Raw genomic sequence first — 16243 nt, 5'->3', positions numbered from 1 at the left:
GTAATACCGGTATACACATACACGCCCTTAGAGGTAATACCGATATACACATACACGCCCTTAGAGGTAATACCGATATACACATACACGCCCTTAGAGGTAATACCGATATACACATACACGCCCTTAGAGGTAATACCAGTATACACACGCCCAGAGTGGTAATACCGGTATACACACACACACGCCCAGAGTGGTAATACTGGTATACACATACACGCCCAGAGAGGTAATACCGGTATACACATACACACCCAGAGAGGTAATACCGGTATACACATACACGCCCAGAGAGGTAATACCGGTATACACATACACACCCAGAGAGGTAATACCGGTATACACATACACGCCCTTAGAGGTAATACCGATATACACATACACGCCCAGAGAGGTAATACCGATATACACATACACGCTCTTAGAGGTAATACCAGTATACACACGCCCAGAGTGGTAATACCGGTATACACACACACGCCCAGAGTGGTAATACTGGTATACACATACACGCCCAGAGAGGTAATACCGGTATACACATACACGCCCTTAGAGGTAATACCGATATACACATACACGTTCTTAGAGGTAATACCAGTATACACACGCCCAGAGTGGTAATACCGGTATACACACACACACGCCCAGAGTGGTAATACTGGTATACACATACACGCCCAGAGAGGTAATACCGGTATACACATACACGCCCTTAGAGGTAATACCGATATACACATACACGCTCTTAGAGGTAATACCAGTATACACACGCCCAGAGTGGTAATACCGGTATACACACACACACGCCCAGAGTGGTAATACTGGTATACACATACACGCCCAGAGAGGTAATACCGGTATACACATACACACCTAGAGAGGTAATACCGGTATACACATACACGCCCTTAGAGGTAATACCGATATACACATACACGCCCAGAGAGGTAATACCGGTATACACACACACACGCCCAGAGTGGTAATACTGGTATACACATACACGCCCAGAGAGGTAATACCGGTATACACATACACACCTAGAGAGGTAATACCGGTATACACATACACGCCTTAGAGGTAATACCGATATACACATACACGCCCAGAGAGGTAATACCGATATACACATACACGCCCAGAGAGGTAATACCGGTATACACATACACGCCCAGAGAGGTAATACCTGTATACACATATACGCCCAGAGAGGTAATACCGGTATACGCATACACGCCCAGAGAGGTAATACCGGTATACACATACACGCCCAGAGAGGTAATACCGGTATACACATACACGCCCAGAGAGGTAATACCAGTATACACATACACGCCAGAGAGGTAATACCGGTATACACATACACGCCCAGAGAGGAAATACCGGTATACACAAGCCCAGAGAGGTAATACCGGTATACACATACACGCCCAGAGAGGTAATACCGGTATACACATACACGCCCAGAGAGGTAATACCGGTATACACACGCCCAGAGAGGTAATACCGGTATACACATACACGCCCAGAGAGGTAATACCGGTATACACAAGCCCAGAGAGGTAATACCGGTATACACATACACGCCCAGAGAGGTAATACCGGTATACACATACACGCTCAGAGAGGTAATACCGGTATACACATACACGCCCAGAGAGGTAATACCGGTATACACATACAGGCCCAGAAAGGTAATACCGGTATACACATACACGCCCAGAGAGGTAATACCGGTATACACATACACTCCCAGAGAGGTAATACCGGTATACACATACACTCCCAGAGAGGTAATACCGGTATACACATACACACCCAGAGAGGTAATACCGGTATACACATACACGCCCAGAGAGGTAATACCGGTATACACATACACGCTCAGAGAGGTAATACCGGTATACACATACACGCCCAGAGAGGTAATACCGGTATACACATACACGCTCAGAGAGGTAATACCGGTATACACATACACGCCCAGAGAGGTAATACCGGTATACACATACAGGCCCAGAAAGGTAATACCGGTATACACATACACGCCCAGAGAGGTAATACCGGTATACATATACACGCCCAGAGAGGTAATACCGGTATACATATACACGCCCAGAGAGGTAATACCGGTATACACATACAGGCCCAGAAAGGTAATACCGGTATACACATACACGCCCAGAGAGGTAATACCGGTATACACATATACGCCCAGAGAGGTAATACCGGTATACATATACACGCCCAGAGAGGTAATACCGGTATACACAGACACGCCCAGAGAGGTAATACCGGTATACACATACACGCCCAGAGAGGTAATACCGGTATACACATACACACCCAGAGAGGTAATACCGGTATACACATACACGCCAGAGAGGTAATACCGGTATACACATACACGCCCAGAGAGGTAATACCGGTATACATATACACGTCCAGTATTACCTCTAATTTTTTACTGGACAGTGTCCAAATACAGGACAGTTCGGTTCAATACTGGACACCTGGCAGTCCTAGGTGCAGGCCAAACGAATACATCTTCTGGATGGAGAACGGAGCATTCTTGATTGCTCAACGGTATTGTTGGTTCGTTCATTCTTTACGTTCGTATATGCCACGGAGAGACAATTTATTTTTGCTGCTGTCAGTCCCACATCCTTTCCTGCCACTTTCCTTCATGGACTCGACCATTTCATCACCGTGCCTATCTGAGGTCCATAGTGTCAGATTATCACACAATGGCATGAACAAGAGTGGAGCCCTCGTAACTTCGCTCACTCCGTGGATCCAGTTCTGCAAGAGCATCATCGAAGTCTTCTTGCCTTCTTTCGCCAACCTGCAGGCACGCCCATGGGAATGAAGAATATCATAGCAGAACATAGAGAAATGGGGTGAGAGACCTATTCTAATGAGATGCGTTGGAGGAAGCTCTGTCATTGCAATATCACTTGCAGCTTTATAAGATACCAAGCTGTTCTGTGCATTGTCCACCATACATATCTAATGGAGAGCAGATATGGTTTGGGGATCCTAGCACATATCTCTAATGAATCCCACAGGTACCGATTCTGATATCTGGGTATTCTTTACAGGTAGGGTCTGTATGTATGTATGTTATGCCAATCAACCTGACATTTGGAAGAGATCCCCTCTTGCTCATAGATTAACACCATCTCGGCCCAAGAGCTGACATTTCTTTGTATCTTTATAAGTGCCAAACTTCTGTCATCAATTTTTTTTTTAAACATTGATAACCCGCTTCCATGAGGAATCCCAGATATCCACACACCCTGAATCTTTGGCATGGGACCAGAGATACCTTATTAGCGTTTGCCTGCACCTGGATAAAGTCCCCGTTACTTTACGTAAAAAAACTCTTCAAACTATTACCGCGAATGGTTGGATAATATCAGGTTACTTACGTACGCTGAAGCTTTTAGCGCAGATGGACACTCGGGAATTCCCCTGTCAGGTGCCTGCCAAAATAAGTAGGAACCCTTCCACAAAAAGATCTCACTTAGCGTTTTGAACGTAGGAGCGCCTCACTCCGGATCCCTTTCAGTTTGTTCCGCGGCCGCGGTTTTCCCTTCCGGAAGCTGCGGTCCAGAACACCTCGTGTGTCTCAGTCTTCCCCCCCCAACAGGTCAGATTTTTAGGATATCCCTGCTTCAGCACAGGTGGCTCAATCAGTCCCTGCTTCAGCATACGTGGCTCAATCAGTCCTTGCTAGCCTCTGATTGAGCCACCTGTGCTGAAACTGGTATCTCCAGAAAACCTGACCTGAGGGGAGGGGGGGGGGTTAACCCCATCACCCCAGTATAATAAAAACATACTCAAATCCAATGCTGGTCAAATGGCCAGTTAGGAAAGGGAACAGAATCAGGGTGAGATACGCAGATAAGGGCAGCAAAACACATCTTACACACCACATTGCAACAATTCCCCGATAAATTTCCCAGAATGATTTTTAAAATATTTATTCAGATCCCCCCCCCCCCAAGAGATCTTGGCCCATATTTGCCAAGCAGTGTTACGGCATAAGACTCCTTCCAGGGCTAGACTCCTTACAGTGCATTCCCACGATCAAGCCCAGCGTTGGAAGGCATCATAGGGATTAGCATTGCTTAGTAAATATGGACCTAAACTTAACCTGGCAGACATATCCTGGTCATTAGCTCACATCGGTGCAGTGCGGGCAGCATTCTGTAATCTCGGCGCGTTTCGGGTGATGTGTTCAGGAGCTGTGTACGTACACAGTGCCACAGAACGCACAGCGCATGCGTGGGGTATCTGCAGGGGGTAGTAACACCGGAGTGACGCACGGGTGTAATATATCAGCTCCCGCCCTCTCTGCAAACCCACAACCTCCCCGGAACCGATGCAATTATTCAGCTTTCACACAACGGGCGAGGATGGAGTCGTCCAAATGTGCCGACACTCGTTTCGCGCCGCTTGCTCGAATTGCTGGAAACATTGTAAAATTCTCTAACAATTCAAATATTTGTAGATTGTTAGAATATTTTCCAATCCTTTAGTTCCCCGTTTTATTTACAAACTGCTGAATATTCTCCAATTTCCCCCCCCCCCCTTTTTTTTTTAATGTTGTGAAATGTTGGATAGCCGAATAATTCTCTCTTTCTTTTATAAACCTTAGCAGCGACTTTTTCCGAACCCCGACAAATTCACGAATATGGTAAAATGCCCCCTCCCCCCCAAACCCACCGCACCTGCCATATTCACGCTGCCATTAATTAGCCCCTCTGTAGTCATGCAGTGGTAACCCTTTGCTCCCCGGACCATTACGATCACCCGCACCTCCCCCGCCACGAAGAGGGGAGAGAAAAGGCTGATAGTGGCTGAAACGTGGAATGCCGTATTTGCACATTGCCGGCACCAAAGCGGTAACCTCTCTCCCTTCCAGCGCGGTGTTGATGCCGTCGAAGGATGATCCTTTTCCGGAATAACAGCGAGATGCCGCACCTGGAGATCGGGGACGAGGGAGGAGGGGTTGGGCGTTCCCCCTGCATGCTGGGGGTTATTCCGGTGATATATTACAGCGTCCTGCTCTGTCTCGGGTTGCCAGGTAAGTCTGGTTACTCTAGGAGCGGAGTGGACAGCTCCGGGACTCAAGGGCCCCCAGCGGGTCAGGTTTTTATGGATATCCCTGCTTCAGCACAGGGGGCTCAATCACTGGCTCAGTCGAAAGGAGGGAGAAGGGGGGATTGCAGAGAAAGAAGGGAGATGGGCGAGGGGGTATTGCAGAGAAAGGAGGGAGAGGGGTGATTACAGAGAAAGGAGGGAGAGGGGTTATTACAGAGAAAGGAGGGAGAGGGGGTATTACAGAGAAAGGAGGGATAGGGGGTATTACAGAGAAAGGTGGGTGAGGGGGTATTACAGAGAAAGGAGGGAGAGGGGTTATTACAGAGAAAGGAGGGAGAGGGGGTATTACAGAGAAAGGAGGGATAGGGGGTATTACAGAGAAAGGTGGGTGAGGGGGTATTACAGAGAAAGGAGGGAGAGGGGGTATTACAGAGAAAGGAGGGAGAGGGGGTATTACAGAGAAAGGAGAGGGGGTTTACAGAGATAGGAGGGGAGAGGGGGGGGTTACAGAAAAAGGAGAGAGGGGGATTACAGAGAAAGGAGGGAGAGGGGGTATTACAGAGAAAGGAGAGGGGGATTACAGAGAAAGGAGGGGAGAGGGGTTATTACAGAGAAAGGAGGGAGAGGGGGATTACAGAGAAAGGAGGGAGGGGGGATTACAGAGAAATGAGGGAGAGGGGGGATTATTACAGAGAAAGGAGGGAGAGGGGGGATTACAGAGAAAGGAGGGGAGAGGGTATTATAGAGAAAGGAGGGGAGAGGGTATTATAGAGAAAGGAGGGAGAGGGGGATTACAGAGAAAGGAGGGGAGAGGGTATTATAGAGAAAGTAGGGAGATGGGGTATTACAGAGAAAGGAGGGGGAGGGGGTAGTATTACTGAGAAAGGTGGGAGAGGGAGGATTATTACAGAGAAAGGAGGGAGAGGGGGTATTACAGAGAAAGGAGGGTAGAGAGGGGATTACAGAGAAAGGAGGGAGAGGGTATTACAGAGAAAAGAGGGAGAGGGTGGGATTATTACTGAGAAAGGAGGGAGAGGGTATTATTACAGAGAAAGGAAGGAGAGGGGGATTACAGAGAAAGGAGGGAGAGGGGGGATTACAGAGAAAGGAGGGAGAGGAGGTATTACAGAGAAAGGAAGGAGAGGGGGATTACAGAGAAAGGAGGGAGAGGGGGGATTACAGAGAAAGGAAGGAGAGGGGGATTACAGAGAAAGGAGGGAGAGGAGGTATTACAGAGAAAGGAAGGAGAGGGGGATTACAGAGAAAGGAGGGAGAGGGGGGATTACAGAGAAAGGAAGGAGAGGGGGATTACAGAGAAAGGAGGGAGAGGAGGTATTACAGAGAAAGGTGGGAGAGGGTATTATTACAGAGAAAGGAAGGAGAGGGGGGTTACAGAGAAAGGAAGGAGAGGGGGTATTACAGAGAAAGGAGGGAGAGGGGGGATTACAGAGAAAGGAGGGAGAGGGGATTACTGAGAAAGGAGGGAGAGGGGGGATTACAGAGAAAGGAGGGAGAGGGGGGATTACAGAGAAAGGAGGGAGAGGAGGTATTACAGAGAAAGGAGGGAGAGGGGGGTATTATTACTGATAAAGGAGGGAGAGGGGGTATTAAAGAGAAAGGAGGGGGTATTATTACAGAGAAAGGAGGAAGAGGGGGTATTATTACTGAGAAAGGAGGGAGAGGGGCTATTATTACTGAGAAAGGAGGGGAGAGGGGGTATTATTACTGAGAAAGGAGAGCGAGGGGAAATAAGAGCCATTAAAATATTGGGTGGGTACCAGCAAGGTGCAGGGTGGAGGCGTGTTTCAGGGACCCGCTAGGACTACAAGTCAGGCTGTGAGGCTGAAGGAAGTTCTAATTCATTGAAATGGTAGTGAGTGCATGGAACAATCTCCCGGCAGAGGTGGGATTAAGCTGCTTGGTATATGTACCCCTCCTTACCCATCTCCAAAGTAGGTCACATCAGATTAACTATAAGCAATGGCAGTGCTCAGGCTCTCAGGCCTTTTGCAGGGTGCTGGGTAGGTGCAGGCTGGGCGTGGATGCATGGAAGGGATAAAAGATGGGTGTCAGGAGCGGAGGGAACCTTCCGGGTTGGACCGATCCACACATACCCTGGAGTTATTGTGCCGAGAAATCCTGTCAAGACACTCCTTAGCACGATTTATCCCGACTATACACACAAAGCTATTTACAGGACTCACAGTGACGACCCCATGTCAGAACTCTGAAGAACCTGCTTCTAGAACTTAGGGTGGGGTTATATATACACCCTCTATATCACAGGGTAGAAAGGGGAGGTGCAAACCCCGAGTGATAGCACTACGTGCGAAACGCGTAGAGGTCACGTGTGACTGTTCCTGTGGAGTTTTGCAGTCGGAGGTTGCGGGTCTCTACACTTCACTTCCCTCCTTCCAGCATGGTATGTGTACTCAGATCGGTCCGTATCCCTTCTGTAGTGCTTACGTGAACTGTTATTGACCTGTCTCACTCCTCCGCCCGTGCTGGTCTATAGCCAGTTATTCTAACACTTCTTTACCCTCGTTTTTTGGTTATTTTAGCATTATTAATAGGTTTTGGTTGTCCATTGTCCTATTATCTTCCTTGTATTTTTTAATTATTAAAGTTTCATTGTCCCTCAGTGCGCCTGCCTGTCACTTGTTTTCTATACACACAAAGCTATTTACAGGACTCACAGTGAGGACCCCATGTCAGAACTCTGAAGAACCTGCTTCTAGAATTTAGGGTGGGGTTATATATACACCCTCTATATCACAGGGTAGAAAGGGGAGGGGCAAACCCGAGTGATCCAACCCAGTGAACCCCTAAAGCCAGGGGTGCGCAAACTTTTCAGTCTGCGCCCTCCTGCCTGCTCTCCCCTATCCCCCATGCTCGCGCCCCCCCCCCACTTCTTACCTTGTCTCCGGCGTCAAATGACGCCGTGTTGCAGAAGACAAGGTAAAGGAAGTTGCAGAGGCCTCACGCGATCCCCCCGCCATTTAATTTAAATGCCTGGGGGAAGAGCGCCGGGCCTCTGCAACAGCTGCGCCCCCCCAGAAAAATCCTGCACCCCCCAGTTTGCACACCCCTGCCTTAAGGGTCAACTCCAGTCCTCAAGGGCCACCAGCAAGTCAGGTTCTAAGGATATCCCTGCTTCAGCACAGGTGGCTCAATCAGCCCCTGCTTCAGCACAGGTGGCTCAATCTTCGACTGAAGCTGGGATCGCCTGAAAACCTGACCTGTTGGTGGCCCTTGAGGACTGGAGTTGGCCAACCCTGCCTTAAGATATTAACCCCTGTAGTTCCAAAAGAGGGGGGTACACGTAGATACTGAATAGTATTCCAACGTACACAGCGCTGTGAACACTGCCAGCCCTATACAATGATTGCCTATTGTTCCTTGACACCCAGACAGCTGGGGTGAGGTGTGTACCTGATCACACGGCACCTACACATATATGTCCCCGCATTAGGCAGCACGGCTACCTCTCGCCCACCTCCGTGTACGCAGCGAACGCTCCTACTATTAAACCCTGCGTTGTATCCGGCCGCATCGCCGCGGCAACGGGGCGGCAGGCTCATTAAGCGACACCCGCATTACACCTAATTACTTAAAGAGATGCTCGGGAAAAAAGAGGGGGGGGGGGGAAACGTTGTATGTTTTTGGCTTCAATAAATTAGAGTTTAGCAAATCCATCCGTGCCCTGAGATTTCTTCCTTCTCATGTGAGCACAACAAAAAACAGACAGAAATGCCCAAAGCTACTTCCAATGTGACAAACATACACAGTGCAATACTTATATATCTCTTGAAAAAAGGTCATTTAGTTTAACCCTTTGGCCAAAGCGTCTTAAGCCTTCTGCCACTTACAAGGCATGACCGTTAGCACGTCCTAACACTCACGTGGGTTAAAATTCTTATTTACCTGTATAATTACAGGAAGAATGGTCAATGTTGGCAGGTCAGTTTCATTTTGCCAGGTTACGACAGATCCAATGCTGATCATTCTTCCTGTAATTATACAGGTAAATAAGAATTTGAGCCCAGGAAGTGTCTGGCACCTGCACGTGTGTGTCTCTCACCTGCACGTATGTGTCTCTCACCTGCACGTGTGTGTCTCTCATCTGCACGTGTGTGTCTCTCATCTGCACGTGTGTGTCTCTCACCTGCACGTGTGTGTCTCTCACCTGCACGTGTGTGTCTCTCACCTGCACGTGTGTGTCTCTCACCTGCACGTGTGTGTCTCTCATCTGCACGTGTGTGTCTCTCATCTGCACGTGTGTCTCTCACCTGCACGTGTGTCTCTCACCTGCACGTGTGTGTCTCTCACCTGCACGTATGTGTCTCTCACCTGCACGTGTGTGTCTCTCAACTGCACGTGTGTGTCTCTCAACTGCACGTGTGTGTCTCTCATCTGCACGTGTGTGTCTCAACTGCACGTGTGTGTCTCTCATCTGCACGTGTGTGTCTCTCATCTGCACGTATGTGTCTCTCATCTGCGCGTGTGTCTCTCACCTGCGCGTGTGTGTCTCTCACCTGCACGTGTGTGTCTCTCATCTGCATGTGTGTGTCTCTCACCTGCACGTGTGTGTCTCTCACCTGCACGTGTGTGTCTCTCATCTGCACGTGTGTGTCTCTCACCTGCACGTGTGTCTCTCACCTGCACGTGTGTGTCTCTCACCTGCACGTGTGTCTCTCACCTGCACGTGTGTCTCTCACCTGCACGTGTGTGTCTCTCACCTGTACGTGTGTGTCTCTCACCTGCACGTACTGTATGTGTCTCTCATCTGCAGGTGTGTCTCTAACCTGCACGTTTGTCTCTCACCTGCACGTGTCTCTCATCTGCACATGTGTGTGTCTCATCTGCACGTGTGTGTCTCCCATCTGCAAGTGTGTGTCTCTCACCTGCATCTGTGCGTCTCTCACCTGTACGCTCATGGTTCTCACCTGTGCACGCTCACGCATGTCTCACCTGTGCATGCTCACGTCTCTCTCACCTGCGCATGTGCATCTCTCACATGCGCGTCATCGCTCACCTGTGCGCACCTGCGTGTCTCATGCCTACGAACGTCTCTCTCACCTATGCTCGTCTCTCTCACCTACGCGCGTGTCTCTCTCCCCCGCGCGTGTGCGTCTCTCACCTGTGCATCCATCAGAGGGGCTCATTGGAGGATGTGAAGTCACAGAGCTTCAGGGGCAGCTGAGAAATCAGAAGCAAATTGATTTACCTGTAGAGCAGAGGAAAGCTATCCGCACAGAACATGCCAGAGGGCCTGGAAAATACAATCAAAGACTGCACTGTCTTCCTGGCATTATTACTATAATGCCACCCAAATGGGTTTGTCCAAACTAAATGCAGTTATAGTGTTTCTATGTATAACACACACGGACATTCACTTATATCCTAAACACATTTTACGTTCAGAGCAGTAATTGCAGTTTGGGGGTGTTATTGCAGCCTCCAGCTGAGCGGTAGAATATGTAACGTATTTAAGTAATAATCCCTGAAGAACAGGGCATTACTGGCCAATAATGCCCCGGCTAGAAGAGTTGAAGGCCCGAGGCGAAGCCAGTGTATTATTGGCCAGTAATGCCCTGTTCTGAGGGGATTATTACTATTATAGGCTAAATGTAGGCTTATTTTTAATTTTTCATAAAAAAAAGATACATTTTTGTAGTCATTGATTTTTATCAGTGTATATACCTGTGTAGGAAAAAGCAGTAAAGTAGAAGATGAGAGGGCTGAGGGGCGGGAGAGAGAGAGGTTTAGGGGGGAATGAGAGATGCAGGGGGGGAAGAGAGGTGAAGGGGGGGGGGAAAGAGAGAAGTGAAGGAGGGGGGAAGAGAGAAGTGGTGGTGGGGGGGGGGGGAGAGGTGAGGATTAAGAGGGAGGAGAGGGGGGGAAGAGGGAGGAGAGGGGGGGAAGAGGGAGGCGAGGGGTGGAGGAAGAGGGAGGTGAGGGGGGAGGAAGAGGGAGGCGAGGGGGGGGAAGAGGGAGGCGAGGGGGGGGAAGAGGGAGGCATGGGGGGGAAGAGGGAGGCATGGGGGGGGAGAGGGAGGTGGGGAAGAGGGAGGCGAGGGGGGAAGAGGGAGGCGAGGGGGGGAGAGAGGGAGGCGAGGGGGGGGGAAGAGGGAGGCAAGGGGGGGGGGAAGAGGGAGGAAAGGGGGGAAGAGAGAGGTGAGGGGGGGGGAAGAGAGAGGTGGAGGAGGGGGGAAAGAGAGAAGTGATGGTGAGGGGAGAGAGGCGAGGGGTAAGATGGAGGTGAGGGGGGTAAGAGAGGTGAGGGGGGAAGAGAGAGGTGAGGGGGAGGGAGGGAGAGAGGTGAGGGGGGGAAGGAGAGAGGTGAGGTCGGAGAGAGAGAGGTGAGGGGGAGAGAGAGGGGTGAGGGAGGAGGGGGGAGAGGTGAGGGGAGAAAAGAGAGGTGAGGGGAGAAAAAGGGTGAGGTGGAGAATTGGGGGGGGAGAGGTGGGTGGAGGGGGGATGTGGGAGAGAAGTGGGGGGACTGTGATATTAACTACAACTAAATAAAAAGAAATACAAATTACCTTACAGTAGCACTGGCAATATATGTGGTGAGAAATATTACTTTTTTCTCAGCCGAGCCCCTGCATCTCTGCTTTGATGTGAGTTGGCAAGTTGTCAAAAATTCCAGGCATTACTGAATGAATAATGCCTGGAATTCTGACCAATCAGAGAGCAGGGATTTCAGTAATGCCCGGAATTTTACTGCTTTAGCCTATAATTGTAAATAATAGTATTAGTAGTAATAATAATATGTAACCCCTCTATTTCTCGACCCCAGACTAATACCTGTTGCTGAGTGAGAAAGATGCACATAGGTGGCTTTTTTCAGCCCGTCATTTTAAACAATGTAGAAAACCACAAAACAAACAACACAGCCTATCCCTGTGTCCTGGAACAGGATTTCATATTTCTCTGCCTCCCTTTGCAGCTCATAGGATTCATGTCTCCCTAAATTTAGCTGCCTGTCATTTTCCCTGTCCCAGCAGCATGTGAAAAGGCAACATTATTGTTACATGTTGTTTACACAGCCTTAATCAGTGGATTGCTATAGCAACCTCTGAGATTCTTCTCAGAATGGGCTATTCTGCCCTCCCCCCTGTCTTTGCTGACAGTTAGTTTGTCCCATCTCACTTCTAGTGTGACCTTTGCTCCTCACTTCCTTTTCCACCCAGGACACAGTGAGTACAGCACCCATCTCTGTTACACTCCTTCCGGCAAGGCCTTATCCTTTTCACCTGCCCTTTACTACAAGGCATCCACAGAGAAGCACTCTCACAACACCATTACATCCACAAGTACCTGTATATACTGCTCCTTTCCTAATAAAGTGAAGAAAATATTACAGGACTTGGTGTGCTTTGGAAAGAGGGCTGAGTTGAAGCTATCTGGGTCCATTCATACCCTAGACATGACCCTGGGTTCAGAATACCCTGTGTAAGAGCTAACTCACTTCCCCAGTCCCTATCTGCAGGGCTTGGAGGATAAGCCTCTTACCAACCTATGACCCCAACGTTCCAAGAGGTACCTGTAAGCATGGGCCCTTTGTGGCACTCTCTGAGACTGGTTGGTGTCCATTGAGGGGCCAGCCTCTGGTGGGTTCCTAGGTACACTGCACCCTGGAATAGGTGTCGGGTCCCTGGTGTCTTGATATCAGCACAGCCTTGTGCTCAAGACATCATCTCTTTTGGCAGCACCGTGGTGACTGTGCTCAGGAGTCTCTCTCTAAGCAGTTTCCAAGCAGGACGCTTTTCTACAGGTCTGATTAGCCAGGTGGAGACTGGTTAATTGTCTTTAGCTGCAATTAACCAGCTCCCTGCTAGATTCCTCAGACCATTAGAGACTTTCTATTGAAGCCTCATTTAGACAGGGTTAAGTCCCTGTTACAGGGTCACTCATTGGAATGATCTGACACAAAGTGTCCACATCTTGCTTTATACTTGTCTCAGTGAGCAATATAGGATGAGTTACGGATAGGTTATAGCAGCAGTTAGGAGAGGAGCTCCAACTAGGGCCCCAGCCAGATTGCTCCACTCACACTTACCAGAGCTTGAGAGATGCCCTCAGCTTGTGCTCATCTAGCCATTCAGCACCTTAGTCTGAATGCACAGAGCCCCCATCGGAAAGGTCACCACCCCACCAACCACGCCTATTCTGGAATGGTACGGCCTTCCACAAATTCCATCTGGAAGGTCACCGCCATCCGGCCGCCCAGCCTGGAATGGTACCGCCTTCCACAAATTCCATCTGGAAGGTCACCGCCATCCGGCCGCCCAGCCTGGAATGGTACCGCCTTCCACAAATTCCATCTGGAAGGTCACCGCCATCCGGCCGCCCAGCCTGGAATGGTACCGCCTTCCCCAATGAAAACACTTCCGAGTCCCCCTCCCAGAGTAACACTACTCCCGCCAACACATACCCCCAAGCTGCGACAAAAACAACTCAGAATCCTGATCTTTCCTTCCAACGCCGACATCCCTCCCTCAAGCGTAAAAAAAATGGGTGGGACTTCACTCCAGTAGATCCCAGAAGAAAGAGGAACCTAGGATCCCTCCCACTTGCAACAAGTAACCCCTTCCGTAAACCCCTCTCGGCCTTAAATCATGCCGCCCCTTCCTTACAAGTCCAGGGCTTTCTCTCCGAGCTCCCCGGTCACACGCATGGCTTCTCTTTCCCCGTGTGCTTTCAGCGCTGGCACACATTCCTCTGAGCGGTGCTGTGTGCCAACTTCTGATGGGCACCTGCTCTGTGCACAGGGGTTATCTCTGTGTGTATTTACTTTAGGAAAAGTGCCACCCAAAACCATAGCAGCATCTCCATAGCAAAGAGGAGCAGACGTGGCATTTATCACACGGAATAATAGCAGCCTCTAATTCTGTGCGACTGTCACCTCACTGTGTCACCCTCTGCAGGGACTCACACTCACAGGGTGTGTGTATGATATATATATATACCCCCCCCCCCCTCCCTGCCTTTTACGCCCCCTCCCCATCCTTGCCAGTGTGAGGCTGGTTGGACCCGCTCTGCAATTTTCAAGGCTGGGTAGGTTATATAGATATTTTAAACACATATACAAATAATGCATTCAGTACTGGAGGATCTTGTAACATATAGTACAGCAAAGCAGAGCAGGACTTACAATATCTATACTTGTTTTATAATGTTCGGTGGCCTGTCTCAAAGAGATCCCTTATATCTCAAATTACTGTAAGTGAATAACTTGTCAAATTGTTAAATTAAACTCAAAGACAAACTCCCGTCTGTATTGCAGGCGAATGGAACATTCTAGAGAGCTGTTGTAATTCTTTATGGGGCCATATTCCACGTAGACAATGCGAGTTCTCTATTTGTGAAAGCTTCATCTGATTGGTTAATGTGTAACACTTCTCTGAACCGTCTCTTCTTCCCCCTCCAGTGAACGCTCTGACCGCCGTGGCCCTCTCACGGCTGGCATCAAGAACCAAGAAATCGTCCTACTTCTACCTCCTGGCCCTCACCACCTCAGACATCCTGACCCAGATCTTCATCATCTTTGTGGGCTTCATCTTGCAGACCGCCATCCTCCACCGGGAGGTACCCATTGCCTTCGTCCACATGGTCAGCGTCCTTGAGTTCTCCTCCAACCACGCCTCCATCTGGATCACCGTCATCCTGACCGTGGACCGTTACGTGGCTCTGTGCCATCCCCTGCAGTACCGCGCCCTCTCCTACCCAGAGCGTACCCGTAGGGTCATTGCCAGTGTCTTTCTCTCTGCCTTCGTGACTGGGATCCCGTTCTACTGGTGGAGCGATGTGTGGAGGGACCCGGGTAGCCCGGGGGTACTGGACCGCATCCTCAAGTGGGTCCACTGCTTCATGATTTACTTCATCCCCTGCACCATCTTCCTCCTCACCAACTCAGTCATCATCCACAGGCTGAGGAGGAAGACGGAATCCAAGAGGTACCAGCTGCGCCTCGGCAAGACCACCGCCATCCTCATGGGCATCACCACTGTCTTCGCCGTGCTCTGGGCTCCCAGGACCATCGTCATCATCATCCACATGTATGTGTCCTCCGTCAACACGGACTGGAAGGTCCACCTGGCTATGGACGTGGGCAACATGCTGGCTCTTCTCAACACGGCCGTCAACTTTTTCCTCTACTGCTTCGTGAGCCGGCATTTCCGGGACACGGTGAGGGAGGTGCTTGGGATGCCCAGGCGCTGTCGTGCGGGGGAAGGGAAAATCGCCCGGAACGAGAGTTTCTCCGACTCCACGCTGAAGCCCCTGGCGATCCCGCTGGGGCCCCTCGCGATGGCGCTCTGAGAGAAGCAGCTGTTCTTGTGACGTTTCCTCTGGCACTACAGGGGTTAAAGCAGCAATCCTCCTCCAACTCCTCCCCCCTCCCCCCACTCCCAAAAAAACCTCCCCATAAATTAAATCATAAACTGACTTTTCAATGGTTTGTTGTTTCAATGGCATCAGATGTTACTATGGCAACCTCTGCAGTTTTAATGTTTGTGGAAGGCAGTCGCCATTTTTACTTCCCCCCCGGCAAAATGATGTTGTTTTAATGATATTCCCAGAATGCAACTGTAGATTTTAGAAAGGGTGATATTGCCGGACACAGCAGCAACATGACTGTGCAATGCGAAGAAGAATGGAAATATTATGTATATATATATATATATAGTAAAGGGGACTGGGGATTCTTTTTTTTTTAACTTACTGGAACCCGGGGACCCCAAGAGATGATCCGTGGACCCCCGACCTCCAGCGACCCCAACTGGCAGTTTTGTCCACTGCTCAGCCTTGGAGGTCAAGACTTTCTATAGGGGACCCTGGCGGCCATGTTTGGAATTTATTTTAAGGGACCAGAAAAAAAAAAACTTTCCCTTTTCTACCCGGGTCATTTTAAGATCGATAAAAATTATTTATCCGGGTGGGGAGAGGGAGGGGGAGGGGGGATTGTTGCTTCAAGAGGTTCGATTAACTCCTTTGCTCCCAGAGCATTTTGCCATGGCGTGGCTGGGCAGGTTCGCTATACGTGTTCCTGTTTTGCAGCAGAGAGGCGCTGCCCTTGTATCCTGTTATGCATGTATGTCACACTGTCACCATGTCACCATGTCACCGG

General features: G+C 49.7%; 1 protein-coding gene across 1 annotated transcript; it reads left to right on the top strand.

Annotated features, from left to right (window-relative positions):
• The first annotated feature begins 4701 nt into the window (after positions 1–4701).
• On the top strand, positions 4702–16012 carry LOC142483007 (putative G-protein coupled receptor 142). The gene is made up of 2 exons (XM_075583111.1): positions 4702–5092; positions 14546–16012. The coding sequence occupies exons 1-2, from the start codon at positions 4954–4956 to the stop codon at positions 15433–15435; spliced, it is 1029 nt and encodes a 342-aa protein (XP_075439226.1). The 5' UTR covers positions 4702–4953; the 3' UTR covers positions 15436–16012.
• Positions 16013–16243: the final 231 nt, after the last annotated feature.

The sequence above is a fragment of the Ascaphus truei genome, unplaced genomic scaffold (genome assembly GCF_040206685.1).
Source record: "Ascaphus truei isolate aAscTru1 unplaced genomic scaffold, aAscTru1.hap1 HAP1_SCAFFOLD_2866, whole genome shotgun sequence".
Classification (NCBI taxonomy): Eukaryota; Metazoa; Chordata; class Amphibia; order Anura; family Ascaphidae; genus Ascaphus; species Ascaphus truei.
The sequence above is the reverse complement of the archived record's forward strand: the minus strand, read 5'-3'. Positions and strand labels throughout refer to the sequence as shown.

Bases quoted from the DNA above. Each gene is read 5' to 3' on its own strand.
- LOC142483007 (XM_075583111.1), top strand. From the start codon at position 4,954: ATGATCCTTTTCCGGAATAACAGCGAGATGCCGCACCTGGAGATCGGG. The intron at 5,093-14,545 runs GTAAGTCTGGTT...TTCCCCCTCCAG, and splicing joins GCTCTGTCTCGGGTTGCCAG to TGAACGCTCTGACCGCCGTG.